The sequence below is a fragment of the Bubalus kerabau genome, chromosome 15 (assembly GCF_029407905.1).
Source record: "Bubalus kerabau isolate K-KA32 ecotype Philippines breed swamp buffalo chromosome 15, PCC_UOA_SB_1v2, whole genome shotgun sequence".
NCBI lineage: Eukaryota > Metazoa > Chordata > Mammalia > Artiodactyla > Bovidae > Bubalus > Bubalus kerabau.
In genome coordinates this window covers 29,608,715-29,632,195 of record NC_073638.1, presented here as the reverse complement: position 1 = coordinate 29,632,195, position 23,481 = coordinate 29,608,715, and the positions used below count along the sequence as shown (strand labels likewise).

At 49.7% G+C, this 23,481-nt stretch overlaps 1 protein-coding gene across 6 annotated transcripts; it reads left to right on the top strand.

Moving 5' to 3' along the window:
* Positions 1 to 78: 78 nt before the first annotated feature.
* On the top strand, positions 79 to 22,006 carry HYOU1 (hypoxia up-regulated 1). Of its 6 annotated transcripts, none has more exons than XM_055548334.1 (26): positions 79 to 155; positions 11,438 to 11,535; positions 11,756 to 11,849; positions 12,037 to 12,115; positions 12,265 to 12,419; positions 12,543 to 12,619; positions 13,055 to 13,236; positions 13,482 to 13,597; positions 14,676 to 14,868; positions 15,081 to 15,215; positions 15,370 to 15,452; positions 15,545 to 15,677; positions 15,839 to 16,026; positions 16,264 to 16,402; positions 16,925 to 16,985; positions 17,123 to 17,202; positions 17,719 to 17,904; positions 18,042 to 18,214; positions 18,297 to 18,384; positions 18,507 to 18,629; positions 18,762 to 18,895; positions 18,977 to 19,061; positions 19,689 to 19,929; positions 20,022 to 20,069; positions 20,343 to 20,396; positions 20,510 to 22,006. In XM_055548334.1, exons 2-26 carry the CDS (start codon positions 11,445 to 11,447, stop codon positions 20,578 to 20,580), a joined length of 3,009 nt encoding a protein of 1,002 aa, XP_055404309.1. In that variant the 5' UTR covers positions 79 to 155; positions 11,438 to 11,444; the 3' UTR covers positions 20,581 to 22,006. The 6 variants fall into 6 exon arrangements, with proteins under 6 accessions (XP_055404309.1, XP_055404306.1, XP_055404305.1 ...); XM_055548331.1 differs by lacking the exon at positions 79 to 155 and adding an exon at positions 9,576 to 10,312 and having other exon boundaries at positions 20,346 to 20,396; XM_055548330.1 differs by lacking the exon at positions 79 to 155 and adding an exon at positions 9,576 to 10,312.
* The last annotated feature ends 1,475 nt before the right edge of the window (positions 22,007 to 23,481 follow it).

The following is a 23,481-nucleotide window of genomic DNA, read 5'->3' as shown; positions in this document are numbered from 1 at the left end:
GCGTATCACATGACCCGTTGACGTCCTGGAGTCTGGTGCACCTGCGCTCTCCTCTCGAAGTGACGGTTTTCCGCTGCTTGGACAGTGGGCGCGGCCGCTTGAGGCAGGGTTCACCACCCGCAGCTTGCTCCGCAGTTCTCGGTTTTGCCGGCTCTGTAAGTGCCTTGACTGAAATGCTTCTTAAGAGCTAGACCTTCACCTCTCTGGGCATCAGTTTCCTCTTTAATTAAATTGGCGGGCAGTGAGGGATCAAGATGAGGGATGACACGCGGTTTGTGAATTGTAACCCGCTGTGCCTAGCTAGGTGAATTACCTTCTGCATCACAGGACTGTTTTGAGGTCTAAGTGAGTGGGTGTATATGAAACTGGTTTTTCGGCTGTAGGAAACGAGAAATAATATTAGAGGTTTGTGTCTGCCACCAGGTACAGATTGTAACTATAGTCAGTGTGTTTTTGTGTCCCTCTGTCAGAGGCATGGCGTTTATTGGGCACCTAAAACATGTCTCTTAAGGAAGCTGGGAAATACTTCTGGGGCACAAATTCCAAGAACCTGGCCTTTCTCTCCTTGCCATAATGACAGGGTGTAAGCAGAGTATAGCAAAGAGCCTTGAAGTCGTGGCACTGACCGTTGCGTGATATTACAGGTGACAAGGGTCAAAGACACTTCATGGTACCATCGGGCCCCAACTTGGGCTAAACCAGCTGTCTGTGTGGCAAACTCCAAGTGTACTTACTGTTTTTGCGCCACTGGAAGCTACAAATGGGAGTGACACAGTCATTTGAGACAGTATGCAATATGAAAAAGTGGCCATATGATTAGTATTTGTGGAGTTTATTTTTGCATTCCTGCCCCCACAGCCTATTTTCAGAACATGTTAGGCTTTATTCCCTCCCCGGATTCTCAGCAAGCAGGGCCTGTGTGTTGCTTACCAAGAACCAGGTCTAACAGTCTAGTAGATGCTCCAAGTGGATTGAAGCAATGGATGTGGATGCTTTTCCTCTTACCCTCTCCTTGATCTAGTTGATGGAAAAAGTTATGTCTATTTGTCTAAAGAAATAAATGAGGGTAGGGCACACAGATTTCCTGATTTATAGCCCAGATTTCTTTCTTCTTTGTCATGCAGGTATTAGTACCATTTTGAATCTCAGTCTCTGAGCAGAAGCACAAATAGGGTTTAGATGGGACCCGATTTCACCTTTGAGTTATGTCCGTTATTAAGGCTATGGATAATACTTGTTAAAGGAAGCAAAGTGAAAGCAAAGAGAGATGTGAACAGCAGAATGACATCTTTGTTGTTGATGCGTTTGCTCCCCCTACTGCCCAGTGGTAGAGGCTCTGATGTCTAAGCCACTGGATCTTCTGTTGGTGAGGGTACATAAGCAGAGACTGGCCCTCCAGAGGACCCATGCACCTCTTCAGACTTGCTGCCTTCCTTCCTTCCCTCTTTTTGACAAATATGTCTTTAGTATTCCTGAAACTACTAAATGCCCAGCATATATACATGAAATAGACATGGTGCCTGCTCTTCAGGGAGCTTGACCACCACGATAGGAAACAGACATAAAAAGGCCTGACAGTAATGAGCTTTTAATTTCTTTTTTCTTAAATTGAAGTAAGTTGATTTAAAAATAAATAAATAAATTGAAGTAAGTTGACTTACATTGTTTCAGGTGTACATCAAGGTGATTCAGTCACACACACACACACATACACACACACACACACACACACACACATAAATATTCTTTTTCAGATTATTTTCCATTATAGGTTATTACAAGGTATTGAGTATAGTTCCCTGTGCTATACAGTAGGTTCTTGCTGTTTATCTACTTTATATAGTAGTGTGTATCTGTTAACTCCAAATTCCCAATTTATCCCTCCCTTCCTTTGCTGTTTGGTACAATCCCAAAGAAAGGCAATGCCAAAGAACACTCAAACTACCGCACAATTGCACTCATCTCACACGCTAGTAAAGTAATGCTCAAAATTCTCCAAGCCAGGCTTCAGCAATACGTGAACCGTGAACTTCCTGATGTTCAAGCTGGTTTTAGAAAAGGCAGAGGAACCAGAGATCAAATTTCCAACATCCACTGGATCATGGAAAAAGCAAAAGAGTTCCAGAAAAACATCTATTTCTGCTTTATTGACTATGCCAAAGCCTTTGACTGTGTGGATCACAATAAACTGTGGAAAATTCTGAAAGAGATGGAAATACCAGACCACCTGATCTGACTCTTGATAAATCTGTATGCAGGTCAGGAAGCAACAGTTAGAACTGGACATGGAACAACAGACTGGTTCCAAATAGGAAAAGGAGTTCGTCAAGGCTGTATATTGTCACCCTGTTTATTTAACTTATATGCAGAGTACATCATGAGAAACGCTGGACTGGAGGAAGCACAAGCTGGAATCAAGATTGCCGGGAGAAATATCAATAACCTCAGATATGCAGATGACACCACCCTTATGGCAGAAAGTGAAGAGGAACTCAAAAGCCTCTTGATGAAAGTGAAAGTGGAGAGTGAAAAAGTTGGCTTAAAGCTCAACATTCAGAAAACGAAGATCATGGTATCCGGTCCCACCACTTCATGGGAAATAGATGGAGAAACAGTGGAAACAGTGTCAGACTTTATTTTTGGGGGCTCCAAAATCACTGCAGATGGTGACTGCAGCCATGAAATTAAAAGACGCTTACTCCTTGGAAGGAAAGTCATGACCAACCTAGATAGCATATTCAAAAGCAGAGACATTACTTTGCCAACAAAGGTTCATCTAGTCAAGGCTATGGTTTTTCCTGTGGTCATGTATGGATGTGAGAGTTGGACTGTGAAGAAGGCTGAGCGCCAAAGAATTGATGCTTTTGAGCTGTGGTGTTGGAGAAGACTCTTGAGAGTCCCTTGGACTGCAAGGAGATCCAACCAGTCCATTCTGAAAGAGATCAGCCCTGGGATTTCTTTGGAAGGAATGATGCTGAAGCTGAAACTCCAGTACTTTGGCCACTTCATGCGAAGAGTTGACTCATTGGAAAAGACTGTGATGCTGGGAGGGATTGGGGGCAGGAGGAGAAGGGGATGACAGAGAATGAGATGGCTGGATGGCATCACTGACTCGATGGACGTGAGTCTGGGTGAACTCCGGGAGTTGCGTGATGGACAGGGAGGCCTGGCGTGCTGCAATTCATGGGGTCACAAAGAGTCGGACACGACTGAGTGACTGATCTGATCTCTGATCTGAACCATAAGTTTGTTTTCTATGTCTGTAGTCTATTCCTGCTTTCTAAATAAGTTCATTTGTTTGTACTTTTTTAGATTTCATATATAAGTGACGTCGTATGATACTCATCTTTAACTTACTTCATTTAGCATGATAATCTCTACGTCCATCTATGTTTCTGCAAAGGGCATTATTTCATTCTTTGTATGGCTGATAATATATATCACATCTTTTTATACCACATCTTTATCCATTCGTCTGTCAATGGACATTTAAGTTGCTTCCATGTCTTGCTATTGTGAATTGTACTGCTATGAATATTGGGGTACATGTGTCTTTTCAAATTAGAGTTTTCATCTTTTCCAGATACCAGCCCTCAATTTCATGTAGTGAATTATACCTAATGAGGTGCTTTCACTCTTCATTGACTCTTTGTAGTAACCACCTGCAGAAGTATCATTATCTCTGATGAGAAACAGAGTCTCAGAGAGATTCAGGTGGTTCTCCCTGAGCAAAAACATCAAAGTCTTTTGGAAATAAAACGAATTCTTCAGTTCCCTAACCCTTAATTAAATAACTTGCCGGGGGTGTGAAGCTAGGCTACACTTGTCAGAACATACACCAGGATTTGTCTTTTAGGTATGCTTGTCTGAATCCAGGCACTTCAGTGTAGTGAGGATGTAAGAAGGCAGACTACACAGAAAGTGATTGTGTGTACAAAGTCACTTCCAGTTCTGCAAAACTCTGAGAACTGGAGTTCTGAAGGGACTAAAGGTAAAGAAGCAACTTGAGTCTTTACCTTGAAATTAAAGAGATCATGACTCAGAATCAAGAATTACCTAGCAATTCCCTCTCTTTTGCCCTTCAGCAAACTGCTGCCTATCACGTACAACAGTCATATCCACTACAGCAAAATAGGAACACTTATTGTTGCAGCTGCAAATTTTTATTTTCTATCATTCCCCCCCACCCTACCCCCACATCTGGCTCTCTGGGTAGAAACTATTTTCTTATGTTTTTTTTTCTCTTAGCCCCTAAAAAGGCTAGCAGCAGTTTCCACTTTAGGAACAAAAAGGTCAACCTAATAAAACTCAGAGGTCTTACAGTATAAGAGAGCGCAGGGCTTTAAGGCAACCATAAAACAGGAGAAAGGAGCAATTAGCTGATTATTGATTGTGAAAATCTGGCCTGCAAGAGGAACCTTCGTCATGAATTTGGTAAAGCACTTAACCAAGCTTTTAGCACTGCAATAGTGCATATCTTTTAGTTTTATTTCTCTAGACTGAAAAGGAAAAAAAGCTAACTAATGTATATTTGGTGCTTAGGATTCCCTAGCACTGTGTGAAGCACTTTATCCCCTTCTTTAATTTTGACACCAACCCTGTGATGCCGAAAGTTCAGCTTCTCTGTACACAGGTGCTGAATCAAATCTCAGAGTTTTGAGTGAAGTGGAAAAGGATAGCTTTATTAGCTTGCCAAGCAAAGGGGGCCACAGTGGGCTAATACCCTCAAAGTTGTGTGTCTCCACTTGGAGAAGATAGTGAGTTTTATAGTAATTGTTCAAAGAGGGCGTGATCAGCTTGTGGACATTCTTCTGATGGGTTCATGGTGATGCAAATAGAAATTAGCATAATTAACCTTCAGGTCAACTAATCTGAGGTCTACAAGCTTGTGGGCAGTATACCATCATTAACCGTGTCAACTTCTGTCACCTCGAAGGGGTTTCAGTATCTGCAAAAATAACTCAAAGACTATTGTGTGTATCCATTGATGGGGAAACAGGACCTTGCCCCAAGACTGCTCTTGACTGGTCTCGCATCCCCTCCCTTCCCTAGTTAACAACTGCTTGAATCTGCCTACTGGAACTCAGGGGAAGTGATGGAGGCTGAATGAAGGCTGTTTCCTACAATCAAAGAAATGGGGACACAAAGCCCCTGTGCCCAGGAGCCCCACAGGCACTTTTTGGTATGACCTGTGAGGCATGTACCTGCATGCCTCTTTGAAAGATGTTGAAACTGAGGGCTAGGAGAGCTACACAACAGACATTTCTTCTGTAATTCTAAAAATATTGCTATAAAAGTAGGAAAAAAAAACTTACCCTGGTGCTTCTCCTGCCTAAAGTTACAGTAAATAAACCATCTAGTCTTTTGTGTGACACATACAAAATAATTTCTGAAATTGTTATTGAAGTGTAACATGCAAACAGATTAAATGTACATACTACAATCCACTGAATTTTCACAAAAGCCATTGCACCTAGCATCCCCAAAGCCAGCCTTATGCCCTCTCCTTGCTGTGAAAGGGTAAGTACCATCCCAACTTCTATGACTAGAATTTAATTTTGCCTGTTGTTAAACTTTATCCAAGTGAAGTCATAAACTGTGTGCTCTCTGGTTTCTGTCTGCTTTCACTGAATACTGTGTGGGACTTATTTAAGCAGTTGAATGTAAGAGACCAGTTGCTCTATAGAATTCCATTGTGTGAATCTACCACTATTTATTTGATCCAACTTTTTTTTTTAACAACTTCACATGGCACTCAGGATCTTAGTTCCCCCAAGGGATCGAACTTGTGGCCCCACCAGTGACAGCACCAAGGCCTAACCACTGGACTGCCAGGGAATTCCCTATCTATACAGTTATTGCTGGGCATTGGAGCAGTATTCCATTTTAGTGCATTTTGAATTAAGCTATTACAAAGTCTCAGTGAACAAAGTCTCTTCATGAATGTGTTCAAATAGATATATACCTAAGAGTGGGGTAACTGGGTGACAACACATTTTAAATTCTCCTGGACCAGGATGTTCACCATAATTGACATTGGCCTCGGCCCGTGACATGGTTATATAATGTATGCATGTGCTCTGACTTAGGTGTTCATTTTACTCATGTTCTGTGAGATGGCAGCTTTCTCCCTTGGGCTTCTGCACAGTGTAGGGGAGGGGAGGTAGTCCTCAAACGTTATTACAGGTTGTTCTGGAGCAGAACTAGTAGATTCAGCTGTCTTGTGCTGTGCTGTGCTTAATCACTCAGTCGTACCCGACTCTTTGTGACCCAATGGACTGTAGCCCGCCAGGGTCCTCTGTCCATGGGGATTCTCCAGGCAAGAATACTGGAGTGGGTTGCCATGCCCTCCTCCAGGGGATCTTCCCAACTCAGGGATCGAACCTAGGTCTCCTGCATTGCAGGTGGATGCTTTATGGTCTGAGCCACCAGGGAAGCAGCTGTCTTGTTTCATCTAAGTCAGATGTTCTACATGAAAATTTTCCTACTGTTTTACACCTTGCTCTTGTGAAACTTCAATCTGGTCAGAGAACAAAACAGGTGGCTCCCCAGAGCAATTGCACCTGCTGCCCCTCCCGGGGTGGAGGGGGGGAACAGACACCCAGGTTGAGAAGCATAGCTGCTGCAGACTGTGCTCCCACCAAGGATATTCTGGGAGTGGGAGCTCACATAAGGAGCAGGGCAGACTTCCTTACTCTCCCAGTAAAGCCATCCAGTGATCACAAAAGTCTGTGGAAAATTCTTAAACAGATGGGAATACCAGACCACCTTACCTGCCTTCTGAGAAATCTGTATGCAGGTCAAGAATCAACAGTTAGAACCAGATATGGAACAATGGATTGGTTCCAAATTGGGAAAGGAGTACGTCAAGGCTGTATATTGTCACCTTGCCTGTTTAACTTATATGCAGAGCACATTATGCGAAATGCCGGGCTGGATGAAGCACAAGATGGAATCAAGGTTGTTGGGAGAAAGAAGTGAAAGTTGCTCAGTCGTGTCCGACTCTTTGCAACCCCATGGTCTACATAGTCCATGGAATTCTCCAGGCCAGAATACTGAAGTGGGCAGCTTTTCCCTTCTCCAGGGGATCTTCCCAACCCAGGGATCAAACCTAGGTCTCCTGCATTGCAGGTTGATTCTTTACCAGCTGAGCTACAAGGGAAGCCCACCCAGAGAGATATCAATAAACTCAGATATGCAGATGACACCACCCTTATGGCAGAAAGCAAAGAACTGAAGAGCCTCTTGATGAGGGTGAAAAAACTGGCTTAAAACTCAGCATTCAAAAAACTTAAGATCATGGCATCAGGTCTCATTACTTCATGGCAAATAGATGGGGAAACAATGGAAACAGTGATAAGACTTTATTTTGGGGGGCTCCAAAATCACTGCAGATGGTGACTGCAGCCATGAAATTAAAAGAGGCTTGCTCCTTGGAAGAAAAGTTAGGACCAACCTAGATAGCATATTCAAAAGCAGAGACATTACTCTGCCAACAAAGGTCCGTTTAGTCAAAGCTATGGTTCTTCTGATAGATATGAGAGTTGGACTATAAAAGAAAGATGACCGCTGAAGAATTGATGCTTTTGAACTGTGGTGTTGGAGAAGACTCTTGAGAGTCCCTTGGACTGCAAAGAGATCCAACCAGTCAATCCTATGGATTGAATATTCATTGGAAAGACTGATGGTCCAGCTGAAGCTCCAACACTTTGGCCACATGATGCGAAGAACTGACTCATTGGAAAAGACCCTGATGCTGGGAAACTTTGAAGACAGGAGAAGGGGACGACAGAGGATGAGATGGTTGGATGGCATCACCGACTCAATGGACATGAGTTTGAGCAAGCTCCGGGAATTGGTGATGGACAGGGAAGCCTGGCGTGCTGCAGTCCATGGGATTGCAAAGAGTTGGACACGACTGAGCAACTGAACTGAAAGTCATTCAATAGGTTTTTAATAAGTGTGCAAAACTGTGAACATACTTGTTTCCCAACAGATTGACCTCTGAAGGAAAGGTCATCCCCATCTCTGGAATCCCAACACCTAGCACAATGCTTGCATGCAGCACAGGGCCAATAAATGTTAAAGTGCATATTCTGTTTGAAAGAATCTACCCTACTGAATTGGAGAAGGAAATGGCAGCCCATTCCAGTACTGTTGCCTGGAAAATCCCATGGACGGAGGAGCCTGGTAGGCTGCAGTCCATGGGGTCACAAAGAGTCAGACACAACTGAGCGACTTCACTTTCACCCCACTGAATAGGTGGTCAAAAGTAGAGTCAGTTATTGAGAAACAAAATCTTGGGGACTTTGCTGGTTGCCCAGTGGTTAGGAATCTGCCTTCCAGTGCAGGGGACACAGGTTCAGTCCCTGGTTGGGGAACTAAATCCCATGGACCACTGGGCAACTAAGCCTGCGCACCACAACGGGCTTAGAAAATAAGCAAAATCTTTCTCTGTGGCACTGAAATGACAACTTCTATGTTCATCAGTATGACTAAACAACTCCCATGCTATGGAATGTTCTATAGCAGTAAACAAGGTGAATCTGTACACTGGTATGGAAAATACACCATGATTTATTTTAACCAAAGGAAAAAAATAGCAAGTTGCAAACAAGCTAATTGTATAACATTTTACCATTTAAAAAAGACAGAAGCTACATGTTTCAAGATGCATACATGTATGTAAATAGAGAAAAAGGCCTAGAATGTTACACATCTAATAACAGCAGATAACTCTAGAGATTGTGGATATTATCAAAGAGATTTAACTTTATCTGGCATATTAGAACTTTTTACAACATTACATTTGTATATTATTTGTGTAATTAAACTGTGTTAGTTTCAAGCGAATTTCTATTTCTACCAATTTCTCTACTACCTGAAGACTGAACTATTCTTAAAAGGAAGGAAAACAGCCCTCCCCTTGATATGCCAGTAGGTTGATCTTCTAAGCATAGACGCCAGACTCAAATCTGAACCCAGCTGGATCTGTTTACTTTAACCTTTGCGTTTCATCGCTTTTAGTCACTAAAAGGATGCTGTCTACAACTGTACAAATATATAATGACCTGGCTAGGGGAACCTGCCCCCCTGCCTGAATGTTAAAGTGCCTTTATTCAGCTCCTACTGATACATCTGACCCTGCCCACCTGTGAATGGTTACAGAAAAGAAGAAATTAACACATCCCTTCCCTGATGCTTATTTTGCAGGATTTATGGCCTTTTTACTTTACTTCCACACCACCTCCTCCTCTCTGTTCTATAAAAGAAACTGATATTCAGACCCCAATCAGATGGTACTCTAGGGTGCAAGCCTGCCATCTTCTTGGTAGCCAGGTTTTCCGAATAAAGTCTAGTCTTTGCCTGAACACTTTGTCGTCCAACTATTGGCTAGTAGACAAAGCTTGGATTCTATAACAACCCTAAGCATTATAAAAAACTAGGGAAAGGACCAGATAAGATTTCCTGGGCTGTCATAGCCAGGGCCTTCACAAGAACCTTCTGTAAAGGGAGGCCAGGCAACGATTTCATGACAGGAAGCAGTGATACCGTATTTAAGAAAAGTACGCTGATGTCAATAAAACTGGAAAAAGAAAGTGTGCTCTCATGACCATGCAGATTTCTATGGGCTTGTGAAGTACAGAGAGGGGAGTTAAGAGCACCAGATACCTTTCCGAGGTGCTTTAATTCAGAAAGGGCACAGGCATAATGAAAGAGCAACAGGAGGTGGTGCATCTGTGCTTAACCAATTACAGCCTCACAAAAGCGGCTTTTGTGTCAGGGATTTGCAGTTCGGCATGTTCTTTCTCAAACTGGAGTAAAGAGTCCAGGCCAACTTCTGCCACTAATACAAGCGTTATCTCCGACTCATCAGCGAACATCTCTCTTGGTGGCTTTAGTTTCCGCAAAGAAAGAAAGCGGGGGTTGAGGTGGACTAAGAAGTCGTTCTCTGATTTCCAGCCAAAGCTTAGGGCAGTTCAATACCGACCAGCAAGCTAGCACCTCTTCCGCGTGGCTGCCTCGGGGATGCAAGGATGCCTGCTCCTCGGACGGGGAGCCCAGATGACCAGAAGAAGAGGCCCGAGTGCTGGACCGCCCGTTTGCCAACTCGCTCCAGGAACCGGCCACTCCAGACCCGGGCAATCAGACCTTCGGTGCCGCGGCCGGAAAGGTCCCTTAAGCGCACCGGGATAGACGCTGGGCCGCGCGTGACGTGGACCAATCGGCGGCGGGCATCGGCAGTTTTCCTCCAACTGATGGACTGGCCTCTCCTACGCCTTCGCGGCGGCGGCCGGAGACGGAGGAGGGGGTGGGTCTAGGACGTGGCCCAATGGGTACGCGCGCCGCGGTGCTGGGGGGCGGGGCCAGGCCCGCAGCGCAGGGCCGGGCGGCAGAGGCTCCAATGAGCGCACGCCGCGTCCGGGGCCGGCTGGTGCGCGAGACGCCGTGGAGAGGTTGGTGGCTAATGTAACAGTTTGCAAGCGGAGAGGAGTTGTGGAGGGCGCGGGTTTGGGGGGCGCGCTGCTGGCCTGGTGGGTTTGTTCGGAGCTGCGTTTGTCCCAGAGCTGGGGCCACGGGAGCGGAGGCAAGAGGTAGCGGGGGTGGGGATGGCGATGGGAACCGGCCACCCCTTAGAGGAGGCAACGTGCTAGCTCCGGGGGCGGGTCAGTAGCGGGAGTGAGGGCCGCACGGACGCCGGTACGCTTGGCCCCGCAACTCGGTCCCTGGGGTGCTCTCATGCCTTAGAGGTGGGCTGGGACCCGTTTCCGGGAGTGGGAGCCGCCGCCTTTGGCCGGTGAGGCTTAGGTGAATTCGGAATACTCGCTGCCTTCTCGGCGCGGAACCTTATCGTTCCAGGCACAGCGGCTGTGTGTAGGCAGCGGGGCCGGGATGGGATGGAGAAGGGGAGCGGGCGGGACAACCCGAAGGGATGCTGAGGACGAGACGTGCCCTTCTTCCATCCCTGCCTCCTCCAGCGTCACCATCTCTCGGTTCCCGTTCAGGCCCGGCCAGGCTTTCCCCGCCAGTGGGGGAGCTCCAGGTGTAGGGAGGTAGTCTAGTCCTGAGCGGGGATCCCTGGCGGCACCCCAGGTGTGTGAGAGCAGGGATAGTGCTGGGGTGCGCCCGTCGAGCTGCCTGTACAGTGGGCGGAAGGCCTTGGTCTCCTTCCTCCTGGCCTGTTATCATCCCTGTTTCGGGATGTGGTGGCCAAAGGCTTGGATCCCCGGTGGTTCACCTGGGCCTTCCTGTGGTCACTTCTGAAGATGGTGAGAGTGCTTGGTTCTCATTAGAAGGGAAGGGAGGGGATGTACCCTGTCCTGCCCTGGATGAGGATGGAGTAGGTATGAATTTTAAAGCTTCTCTGTTGTGGATGAGGTTCTGCCTCCTTCACTCAGGGCATCCAGTTACAAGTGTTGTTTTTCTCCTCTCCTAGGGACACAATGGCAGCCACAGTCAGAAGGCAGAGGCCGAGGAGGCTAGCCTGTTGGGCCTTGATGACTGTGCTCTTGGCAGACCTGTTGGCACTGAGTGGTATGTACCCCAGCAGAGGCGTCAAAAGAAATATAAATGAGTGAATGATGGATGATATGTGGCGGGCAGGGGTAATGAGACTGGTGAATGGGAAACCTTTCTGCTCTTAGGTTGCCAGACCCAGACGTTTTTGTTTGTCTGCTGCTGTCTTACCTTCTCCATGGAAAGTGGTAGAAGGCGGGGAAAGAGGGGCTAATTGACAGATCTGTTTCCCCTTCAGACACACTGGCAGTGATGTCTGTGGACCTGGGCAGCGAGTCTATGAAGGTGGCCATCGTCAAACCTGGAGTACCCATGGAGATTGTCTTGAACAAGTGAGGGTGGCCCCAGGGTCGGGTGGGGAAAAGAGGGTCCACACCCCAGGCCCAAGTGTGTTCTTGGTAGTGGCCTCAACACACTCTGTGTCTGCACGGTTGTGGGGTGTTGTATGTACGTGGGGGTGTTAAGGCTCCTGAGAACACGCCGTGCCGTAGGCACATGGCCCCAGTGTCTTTTCCTCAGGGAGTCCCGGAGGAAAACCCCAGTGACTGTGACCCTGAAAGAAAATGAACGATTCTTTGGCGACAGTGCGGCCAGCATGGTGAGCTCGCAGCCCACCCCCTTCCCAGAAGCAGTGGGCAGAGGAGAGGCGATGGCAGACTCCAGAGTCTGCTCCCTGATCGATCTCCAAGGTAGGTGATGGCAGGTTTGGGGGTCTTAACACTCTGCTCTTTCTTTACCTCTTCTCAGGCCATCAAGAACCCAAAGGCAACACTGCGTTACTTCCAGCACCTCCTGGGGAAGCAGGAGAATAACCCCCATGTAGCCCTTTACAAAGCTCGTTTCCCCGAGCATGAGCTGGGCTTCGACCCGCAGAGGCAGACTGTGTACTTCCAAATCAGCCCGTGAGTGCCCTGCTGGGGAAGGTGGGCTCACGGGGCCTGGTGGGATCCCCGTCAACATGTGTTCACCACTGTCCTTGTGTGGATGCCGGGCTTTCCTTGCCGCTAACCATCCCCCTCCCCCAGGCAGCTGCAGTTCTCGCCAGAGGAGGTCCTCAGCATGCTTCTCAACTACTCCCGGTCTCTGGCTGAAGATTTTGCAGGTGGGTGGCCAGGGTGGGGCCAGTGGCAGCCACGTTCCCTGGAGACTCAAATGAAGGCAGGTCTGAGTCCCCAGGAACATTTAGTAACATCTGATGACATTTTTGGTTGTCACAACTGGGGAGCTGCAGCCACTGCCATCTACTGAGTAGAAGCCACGGGTGCTGCCAGATGTCCTAGACTGCACACCTCTGCCCCCCAAAACAAAGAATTATCTGGCCCAGGGACTTTCCTGGTGGTTTAGTGGTTAAGACCCTGAGCTTCCACTGCAGGGGCACCGATTCAGTCCCTGGTTGGGGAATGAAGATCCCACGTGCCATGTGGTGCGGCCGAGGAAAAAAATACTCTCTAGCCCAAAATGTCAGCTGTGCTGAGACTGAGAAACCCCCATCTAAGGTGTGGAGCTGGTGGGAACCCTGTTCTGTTTTCCTCTGTAGAGCAGCCCATCAAGGATGCAGTGATCACTGTGCCAGCCTTCTTCAACCAGGCTGAGCGCCGAGCCGTGCTGCAGGCTGCACGAATGGCTGGCCTCAAGGTGCTGCAGCTCATCAATGACAACACCGCCACCGCCCTGAGCTACGGTGTCTTCCGCAGGAAAGATATCAACAGCACTGCCCAGGTGAGCTGGGGGGAGCTGCCGACCGGCCTGGCAGGGTGGCTCAGTCTGATGATGGAAGCCACTTGGCTTGTTTTGCATCTTATTTGCATGCTGCCCCTTGACAAATGCGGCAACAGCCCCCTCTCAGCTCCTTTTGCTGAGCTGTTTGGCTTTCATTTGAGTCGGTGCAGCCCTTTGGAGGCAGGCAGGCAGGTACCCTGGAGTTGTGTTAGGTTCCTGTGACAGTGGCCTTGATGTCTCTGCAGAATATCATGTTCTATGACATGGGCTCAGGCAGCACTGTGTGTACCATCGTGACCTACCAGACAGTGAAGACTAAGGATGCGGGGATCCAGCCACAGCTGCAGATCCGGGGTGTGGGGTAAGTGGGTGCTGCAAGGAGGGCTGCTTGCTGAGCTGCCGTTGGGTCCGGCTTTCTTCTTGGAGGGTCAGCTGCCTCTCTTTCCTGCTCCCTGCAGGAGTACTCTCCTGGCTAAAGCATCAGTCTTTGTAGGATACCTCTCCCAAAGAGCACAAGGTAGATGGCGTTGCGGGGAGACAGTTTGGGAAGGTTGAGGGCAATGAATGTCCCAAGCTGCTTCTGAGGAAATCCATAAGGCCATAGGCCCTGTGAGGAGTGTTAGCTTCAACTATTTCTTTGTTCTTGGTATCTTTGGTTTCCTTGTTGCTGATGTTACGTTATTTCATGAACCCATTCTTTTCTGTCCACCTTTACCGCTTCCATATTAGTCTGAACTGCTGTCCCCTCTCACCTGCAGAATAGCATATCTCACTGCTGCCAGTGTGGCCTCCCTCCAGTTCTTTCTCCACATTTCAACTAGAGGGTTCTTTTCAAACCTGTCTGTATCTCATTTCTTTAGAAACCCTTCGGTGGCTCCACACTTTTATCTTGGCTTATAAAGCCACCTGTATGTGCCCTGACAACTCCAGCTTGGCTCTGACCCTGAACTCCAGCCATCTTTGTCCTCCATTGAACTTATACACTCTTGTTCTCTCACACCTCACCCTCTGCCTAGAATGTTCTTTCCTCTCTTCTTCACCTCATTAACTCCAGCTCATCTTCAAGTTTCAGCTCCAGCATCACTTCTTCACAGAACTTTCCCAGACATCTCTAAATAGCTGAAATTTCACTTATCTATGTTCTAGTGGCATCATCTGTCTGTCTGTTATAACACAGAGGATTGCTAAAATTTCACAGTGTGGTTGATTGCTCGATTATAAACTGTTTGATAGCAGGGACCCTGTCTTTTTTTTTCCTTCTTACAATTGTATTTCCAGAGACAAATACGTAATTTGATGCGTAGTAGTTACAGTTGAATAAATGGCCAGATGGACTATGGCTGAGAGGTGTTAGCCGTGTGGGTGAGAGCCAGGTTCCTGTATGGATGAAGGGACCCCGTGTGTTCCTCACACTTGTCCCTCTTCCCTTTCCTGCACAGGTTTGACCGTACCCTGGGGGGCCTGGAGATGGAGCTCCGCCTGCGTGAACACCTGGCCGGGCTTTTCAATGAGCAGCGCAAGGGTCAGAGAGCAAAGGACGTGCGAGAGAACCCTCGTGCCATGGCCAAGCTGCTGCGTGAGGCCAATCGACTGAAGACCGTTCTGAGCGCCAATGCCGATCACATGGCCCAGGTGCTCACACGTGGCTGCTTGAGGGCAAAGATTTCCCGCCCCCCACCATAGGGTGGAGGACCCCACCACCCTGAGCTCGATTTTGGGGTGGCCCATCCCTTGTTCCCATGCTTTCTGCCTGCCTCCCAGTATCTTGTCCCCTTGGTGTCTGACCCACCCACCCAGAGAGCAGGACCTGGGTGAGTGCTCTGACCTTCCTGTTCCTTTCCCAGATCGAGGGCCTGATGGACGATGTGGATTTCAAGGCAAAGGTGACTCGAGCGGAATTTGAAGAGTTGTGTGCAGACTTGTTTGAGCGGGTCCCTGGGCCCGTGCAGCAGGCGCTGCAGAGTGCAGAGATGAAACTGGTGAGGCAGGGTCATCGGGGTGGGCGTGGCGGGGAGGCAGACAGGATGGAAAGTGAAGAGGTGGCAGGGAGGAGGGAAGAAGTCAGAGAAGAGTCTGTGCTGAGGAGGAGGGTGACCTCGGAGCCGACCCATCCCCCGCTTTCTCGCCCTACAGGATGAGATTGAGCAGGTGATCCTGGTGGGCGGGGCCACTCGCGTCCCCAAAGTGCAGGAGGTGCTGCTGAAGGCTGTGGGCAAGTGAGTATGGGGCCTGAGCAGCAGGAGGGCTGAGGGGAGGGGGGCCAGGCCAGGCTGCAGATGGATGGTCCTGAGCCTTGGGATGTTCACAGGGAGGAGCTGGGGAAGAACATCAATGCCGACGAAGCTGCTGCCATGGGGGCTGTGTACCAGGCGGCCGCGCTCAGCAAAGCCTTCAAAGTGAAGCCTTTCGTCGTCCGGGATGCAGTGATCTACCCCATCCTGGTGAGTAAGCCAGTGTGCTGGGGTGGAAGGCTCCCCATACCTCTCCCAGGGTCATCTCCACTGTCTGCTCAAGCCTATCCCTCTGTCTTCCTGCCATCGGCATTCCCCACCCCAGACCCTGCTCTGCTTCTCCACCGGGCCTCCCTTCTCCTGCCATGTAGGTGGAGTTCACGAGGGAGGTGGAGGAGGAGACTGGGGTCCGCAGCCTGAAGCACAATAAGCGCGTCCTCTTCTCCCGCATGGGACCCTACCCTCAACGCAAAGTCATCACCTTTAACCGCTACAGCCATGACTTCAACTTCCACATCAACTATGGTGACCTGGGCTTCCTGGGGCCTGAGGATCTTCGGTGAGGGGGTGGGGCCAGATGGGGACTCCAGGGAGGGAGGCGTGGGGTCTGCGGGTGACACAGGGGAAGCAGCCTGTGGGCTTGGGTTTGGGCTGAGCTTCTCCTCCGGGAGGTGCTTCCATCCTGAGGGTGTCCTCGGGGAGGGCCCCGTGTCTCATACCCAGAGGCTGTGTAGACTAGAGCTTGGAGGCAGGCTTGCAGGGGGCTCCCCTCAACGGCTTTCTCCTCCCCACCCAGGGTATTTGGCTCCCAGAATCTGACCACAGTGAAGCTAAAAGGTGTGGGAGAGAGCTTCAAGAAGTATCCCGACTATGAGTCCAAGGGCATCAAGGCTCACTTCAACCTGGATGAGAGTGGTGTGCTCAGCCTGGACAGGGTGAGAGCAGGAGCCCCCCTGTGCCAGGCCCCGCCCAGGCACCACCAGCCTCTTCCACAGCGGTTCCTTGTAGTGTTCAAACATGGTCAATAAAGTGGGTTTGGGAGTTGGATAAATCTTGAGCTAACAAGGGATCTGGTGTGGGCCATCTCAGAGCCTGTGAATGCTCACGGACGTTGTAGTTTTCAGGTCTAGGATGGCTGAGAAACCTGCTTATTAACAACAGTTCAGGGGATTTGTATCTGTTAGAACATACTGTGGACAACCATGGCCCATTCTGTTGAGTGGAGGAGTGTGAGGGTGAGGAGGGGGAAGCTCCAGTCCCCTCCTCAAAGGGCTTGTAATCAACCAGGGGTGGAGGAGACTCCATCCAGGAGCCCTTGGAGGAGGCAGGGGAGAGGACAGGCTAGCACAGCTGGAAGTCACATGGTTGTGCCTAAACAGTGACCCGCCAGGCAGGATGTTTGTGGAGAAAAGGTGGGTTAGCATGTGCTTGTCTTCACCTCGGATCCCTGTTTTCAGGTGGAGTCTGTGTTTGAGACGCTGGTGGAGGACAGCCCAGAAGAGGAATCTACTCTGACCAGTAAGATGAGTGTGTGCACATGTGTGAGAGAGTGTCCTTGTGTGCCTTCCAGGGAGGTGGGCAGGCCTTCCCCTTAGGTTTGGGGGTGGAGTCACTTCTGTGGCGCTCTTTAAGTCTTTTGGTTTTCCTCTTTCTAGAACTTGGCAACACCATCTCCAGCCTGTTTGGAGGTGGCAGCACACCAGATACTAAAGAAAATGGTACTGACACAGTCCAGGTAAGGCCAGGGTGGAGCCAGGGGAGCATGGAGGACGGTGCATGGGACCAGGTGGCAGCAGCAGAGACTGGGGGTTGGGGTGTTGATCCCAGCTTCTCAGGATGTGATAGGCCCCGCCTCCTCTTAGCCTGTGGAGAAGGGAATGGCAACCCACTCTAGTATTCTTGCCTGAAGAATTACATGGACAGAGGAGCCTGGTTTCTACAGTCCATGGGGTCGCAAAGAGTTGGACACGACTGAAACTTTCTTTCTTTCTTTTCTCTTAGCCTGAGCTGGGTTCACTAAACCCTTCTCTGGACTGACTCTAAGCCATCCCAAGGCTCATCGTCACCTCCAGACACTTTTCCTTTGTCCAGCTAGACTGCCTCAGTCCAGACGCCCATTGCCCATTTCCACACAGTGGTCCTCTGTCTCCCTCAAGCTATGTCATAGGCAGTGAGCCTTTCAAAGCGGAGCCAGTCCTGATCCATGGGCCCTGCTGGTGACTCCTCAGAGGGTGTGTCTGTCTGTTTCCAGGAGGAGGAGGAAGGGCCTGCTGAGGGGAGCAAGGATGAGCCTGGAGAGCAAGCAGAGCTCAAGGAGGAAGCTGAGGCCCCAGCGGAGGACACCTCTTCGCCCCCACCCCCTGAGGCTAAGGGGGCTGCAGCCCCTGAAGGAGAAAAGGCTGCAGAGAAAGACGGCAGGGACAAGCCCGAGGCCCAGGTGAGCTCTCGGCAGAGTGAAGCCGGCCTGGACCCTGAGGCTGACAGGACAAGCACCTGCCCCCAGAGCCATCCCCACCTGTGGAGGACAGCAGGGCTGATCATGCTTTTCCTGATACCCTCGTCTCTTCCCCACAGAAGCCAAGCGAGAAGGGGGAGGTGGGGTCTGAGGGTGCCCCTCCAGCCCCGGAGGAAGAAAAGAAGCAGAAACCAGCCCGGAAGCAGAGGATGGTGGAGGAGATCGGAGTGGAGCTGGTCGTCCTGGACCTGCCTGACTTGCCCGAGGACCAGCTGGCCCACTCAGCCCAGAAGTGAGTAAAGGCTGCAAGCGTGCGGAGGGTGGGCGCAGGGTATGGAGCAGCACCCCTCACGCCTGCTGCCCCTCGGCCACAGACTCCAGGACCTGACACTCCGGGACCTGCAGAAGCAGGAACGGGAGAAAGCAGCCAACAGCTTGGAAGCCTTCATCTTTGAGACCCAGGTTGGTGGGCTGGGACACAGGTCTGCCTCAGGACAAGGGACGGGGTGGGGGAGGAGTGTCCTGCCCCAAGAGCCTTGCCCCGAGGGCCTGCTGCACACTTGCGCTCTGGTGCACCTCCCCAGGACAAGCTGTACCAGCCCGAGTACCAGGAAGTGTCGACCGAGGAGCAGCGTGAGGACATCTCTGGGAAGCTCAGTGCCACGTCCACTTGGCTGGAGGATGAGGGCTTTGGGGCCACCACAGCGGTGAGAGGGCTCCCAGGACGTGGTGGGCAGGATGGGGAAAGGGAAGAGAGCTGGGGTGTGAGGTCATAAAGAAGGATGCAAGGCTGTCGTCCCCTAACCCCTTCTGCCCTCTCCCACCCCCACGTCCGTCAGATGTTGAAGGAGAAATTGGCTGAACTACGGAAGCTGTGCCACGGGCTGTTTTTTCGGGTGGAGGAGCGCAAGAAGTGGCCCGAACGGCTGTCTGCCCTGGATAATCTCCTCAATCATTCCAGCATGTTCCTCAAGTGAGCAGCCCCTCTGCTCTTCTTCCCCACTCAGTCCCACTCCTGTCCCTCCTGGGCTGACTGTCTCCTCTCTGACTGCAGGGGGGCCCGGCTCATCCCAGAGATGGACCAGATCTTCACTGAAGTGGAGATGACAACGTTAGAGAAAATCATCAATGAGACCTGGGTAATGCCCATATAAATACTTAATTGGAGACTTACCTGGCAAGGTGGGCCATCCTTGGCAGCAGGGGAGATGCGGAGAAATGGAGACTCGGCAGTCATTGCCTCCTGGCTTGGCAGCTCATTGGAAAGACAAAAGATGGCTGCATTTGGGATCACGTCTAATCAGTCCCAGACCAGGGTCATAGGCATGAGTCGTCGATTAGAGGGGTAGTGGAGCCCCTCCCCGCGGGGTCAGAGAGAGCTGCTCTGAGGAGCTGGGGCTTGAACTGCATGCAGAAATTGGGGCAGGGTTAGGGGAGCTCAGAATGACTTGTCATGAGATGCAGAAGCCGTTCTGGATGTGGGGGCTGTTTTTTGAACCAGAGCACCAAAGCGGTTGAAATGAGAAAAATAAGAGGTTCAACTGTGGTTAGTCCATAGAAATAGGATGGAAACCAGAAATAGGCAGTTTGGCACTCCCTTGTGGAGAGCCTCAAATGCCATCCTGAGGTATCTGTTTGCTTTGGGGGCTAACAGTGACGGGCAGTGATTTGAGGTCTGAGGGGAAGAGCCAGAGGTTGGTTGGGGTGTGTTTCATCCGGGACAGAGGCATCTGCTGGCTCTGAGCCTGTCCTGACCTCGCCCACAGGCCTGGAAGAACACAACCGTGGCCGAGCAGGCCAAGCTTCCTGCCACAGAGAAGCCCGTGTTGCTCTCGAAAGACATCGAGGCCAAGATGGCGGCCCTGGACCGCGAGGTGCAGTATCTGCTCAATAAGGCCAAGTTCGCCAAGCCCCGGCCCCGACCCCGGGACAAGAACGGGACCCGGGCAGAGGCTCCCCTCAATGCCAGCACCAGTGACCAGAGTGAGAAGGTCATCCCTCCACCAGGTGAGGCCAGAGGACTGGTTCAGGCATCACTGGGCAGGAGGAAGCTTTCCCTTCCCTCCGGGGACTACCTTTTCCTCCTGGTTTCCCTCCAGGCCAGACTGAAGACACGAAGCCCATCCCAGAACCTGAGAAAGAGACTGGTGAGCTGGGGAAGCGGATGGGGAACATGGACATCACTTAGCCCTGAGGGGTCAGCAGACTAGCAGGACAGCCTCTCTCTGGGCAGCCCTGGAGCTTTGAATGGCCTTTACATCTTGTAGATGGTTATTTCCAAAAACAGAATAGACCAAGTGTGGCCCACAGATCCTAAAATACTGACATTTACTGTTTGGCTCTTGTCGGGAAAAGTTTGCTAACCCCTGCATTAGCCCCTTCCTCCTCCTTGCAGACACTAACCTGTTCTTTCCACAAAGCAGGACCTGAAGCAGCAGACTCTGAGCCTCTGGAATTAGGGGGTCCCGCAGCAGGTGAGGGTGTAGGTGGTGGGCTGTGCTGGAGGGCAGTGCCTGCCCTGAGCTGGGCCTGTTCCCTCTGTCTCACCTCCCTCCATCCTTTTCTCTCTTCCCCCAATTCCTCCCAGAATCCGAACAGAAGGAACACCCGGAACAGCCAACAGGACAGAAGCGAACTTTGAAGAATGATGAACTATAACCTCCCAGTTCCCCACTCGTCCCTGCCCCCTTCTCTCACCACCTCTATTTATTAAGCACCAAGGACTGGGGGAGGGTTGGTTCCCCGCCTCCCCAGAGGCTTCAGTTCCTCTTCTCTCACCTGCGACTGGAGGTGCGGAGAAGGGGAAGGAAGGGACGGCTTACCGGTTCCTTCTGGAATAGTTCTGTGGTTCAAACTGAAATCGTTTTGTTCCCCAACCCCACCTGCTGATTCCCTACCCATCCAGGTCCTAGTCTGGGAAAAATCACTATTCTGTCTTCATTCTTCGCCTGCGGGTAGGTGAGAGTGCGGCCATCAGTGGTTGGCTGACAGGCCTGGTGGTGGGAAGGGTGTCCTGGGTTGTTAGAGGGTCTCCAGGCCTTTCTGGTTGTCCTTCCCTCCCTTTTCCACCATGAGATCTGTGCCACACAGGCCAGTGTCTGCAGAACCTTGCTTTCCAGGTTTGGTTTCTGAGCTCCTATCTGTACTTTTGCCTCCTCCAAGGTTTTTTCCCCTAAAAACCCCTATTTCATGCCTCCCCCCTGTGGGTCTCCTTGCCTTTCTCTTGCAAGTTGGACAGTCCTCTGCCTCTTGGCCAGAGCCCATCCATCTGGACTGCCTAAGTCACTCGAGATCGACTCCCACCCACACGTACAACCCCAGTGGCCAGAGTAGGCAGGGAGAAAGTGAAGAGAATCCAGCCGCCTCTCTAGGGAGTGAGATGTGTGAGAGCCCTGTAGCTCCCACCTGTGGACTCTGGGCCAGGAAAGGCGTGTGAGTGGCTGGCGCAGGGTGCCAGCATTCTGCAAGCAGCTGTTGAAATCTGCATCTTCCCAGTTGCCTGGTACTCCATGGCCCTTGGACTTCTGCCCCACTTCTCTCCCTGTTGTTCTGCCCTCTCAGACAGAGCCTTTCCCTCACTCCCTGGCCCCCTGGGCTGACCAAAATGTGCTTTCTACTGTGAGCCCCTTGTCCCAAGACCCTGGGGGCAGGAGAGACTGGCGTGAATGTAGAACTGCCATCTCGCTGTCTTGGAGGCAGGCCTTGTGGGCAAAGGAGGAGGGTACAGGCTGGCCTTTCTGTAGTGCATTGCTCTGCTGGGATGGGGGCCCTTTAGCCACCACGTGGATGTCGGGCAGCCCACCCCCCAGGGTCCTTCTGTAGCAGGGGCCAGGGCTGCCACCCCCACTCCCAGGGCATAGGGGAGCCTGGTTGTATCTGTCTCTTGTCTTTTTTTTCTTTTTCTCTTTTTTTTTTTTTTTTTTTTTTGCCACATTGGCAGAAATGTGCCCTAAGGTTCCTATCCTGTCCTATATGTTTGAATTGTTTCACTAGCAGTTGAGGCTGGTTGGACAGATTTGAGTCAAATTGTACTTTGCTCCATTGTTAACTGAGAAACTGTTTCAATAAAATATTCTTTTCTACAGCTTTTGTGCTGTGATTTCTTTTTTTTTAATGTGTTTATTTCTAGGACTTCCCTGGTAGTCCAGTGGTTAAGATTGTGTGCTTCCCGCACAGGGGGCACGGGTTCAGTGTCTAGTTGGGCAAGTTCCACATGCCACATGGGATGGCCAAAAGAAACTATGTTTATTTCTTGAATATAAATAATGCATGTTTATTATGGCAAATTTAGAAGGTAAAATTTGAATAACAAAATTACCTATAATACTACCACCAAAACATCGATAACATTTTGAACTTAGTTGAGATTCATGCACGTAATTTTTCTTCATGAAAACAAAATTCTTTTATTTTTCCTCTGACATCATTTGGACCAGGTATTTTTAGATAATATTTGAGATATTTTTAGAAAATAATCATTTTTAAGGTAACAGTCTCATTTTACAAATAAATAGCAGCAAAGAGGTTGAGAGGTCCAAGGAATCAGAGGTATTGAGAGGCTCAGCTAAGTTTGAATGTAATGCTAACCCTTCTGTTGTTATCCTGACACAGGAACATGTTGCTACTGCTTCATCCTATGTAGAACAGTTCATTTGGTGGTTCATTGGTTGTGATGAAGCCATGTTTCACCAAAGGAAAGTCACTGTAGTAAATCATTTATGTGTCTAAGCAGTTGAATAAGAAATGACCATGAAGCTTGTGTTTTTCTATAAAACTTGAACAAGTCAGACAAGTTTTGAGCCTGAAGCTGCTTTTTTTTCCCCAACAGACTTTGTAAGGGCAGTTAGGTTCACAGCAAAATTAAGCAGAAAGTACACAGAGTTCCCATATACCCCCTGGCCCCATACATGCACAGCCAACCCCAGTATCAACATGCCACACCGGAGCAGGTGGTTTGTTACAATCTATGAACTGTTGTAACTATTACGATCTGTGATCTATCACGTAGCATACAGAGTACTCACTGTCCTAAAAATCCTCTGCCCTGCAGATTCCTCCCTCCCTCCCCTTTATAACTCCTGGCAACCACAGATCTTTTTACTGTTTCCATAGTTTTGCCCTTTCCAAAATGTCACGTAGTTGGGAGCCCTGCAGTATGCAGCGCTGTTTTCAGGTTGGTTCCTTGCACTTAGTAATATGCATTTAAGGTTCCTCATTGTCTTTTCCTGGCTTGACAGTGCCTTTTAGCACTGACTAGTATTGCGTTGTCCAGATGTATCATCATTTAACCATTCACCTACTAATGGACATCTGGGTTGCTTTTTCAGATTTTGGCAATTATGAATAAAGCTGCTTTAAACATCTGTGTTCAGGTTTTAAGTTTTCTATTCATTTGAGTATGTAATTATGTATATATTTAAAGTTAACATAACCATGTTATTAGCAATTTTTAATATATTCTTTTTTTAAAAATACTTTTATTTACGTATTTTTGGCTGCACTGGGTTTTAGTTGCTCTGTGTGGACTTCTGGAGTTGCAGCGAGCGGGGCCTACTCTGC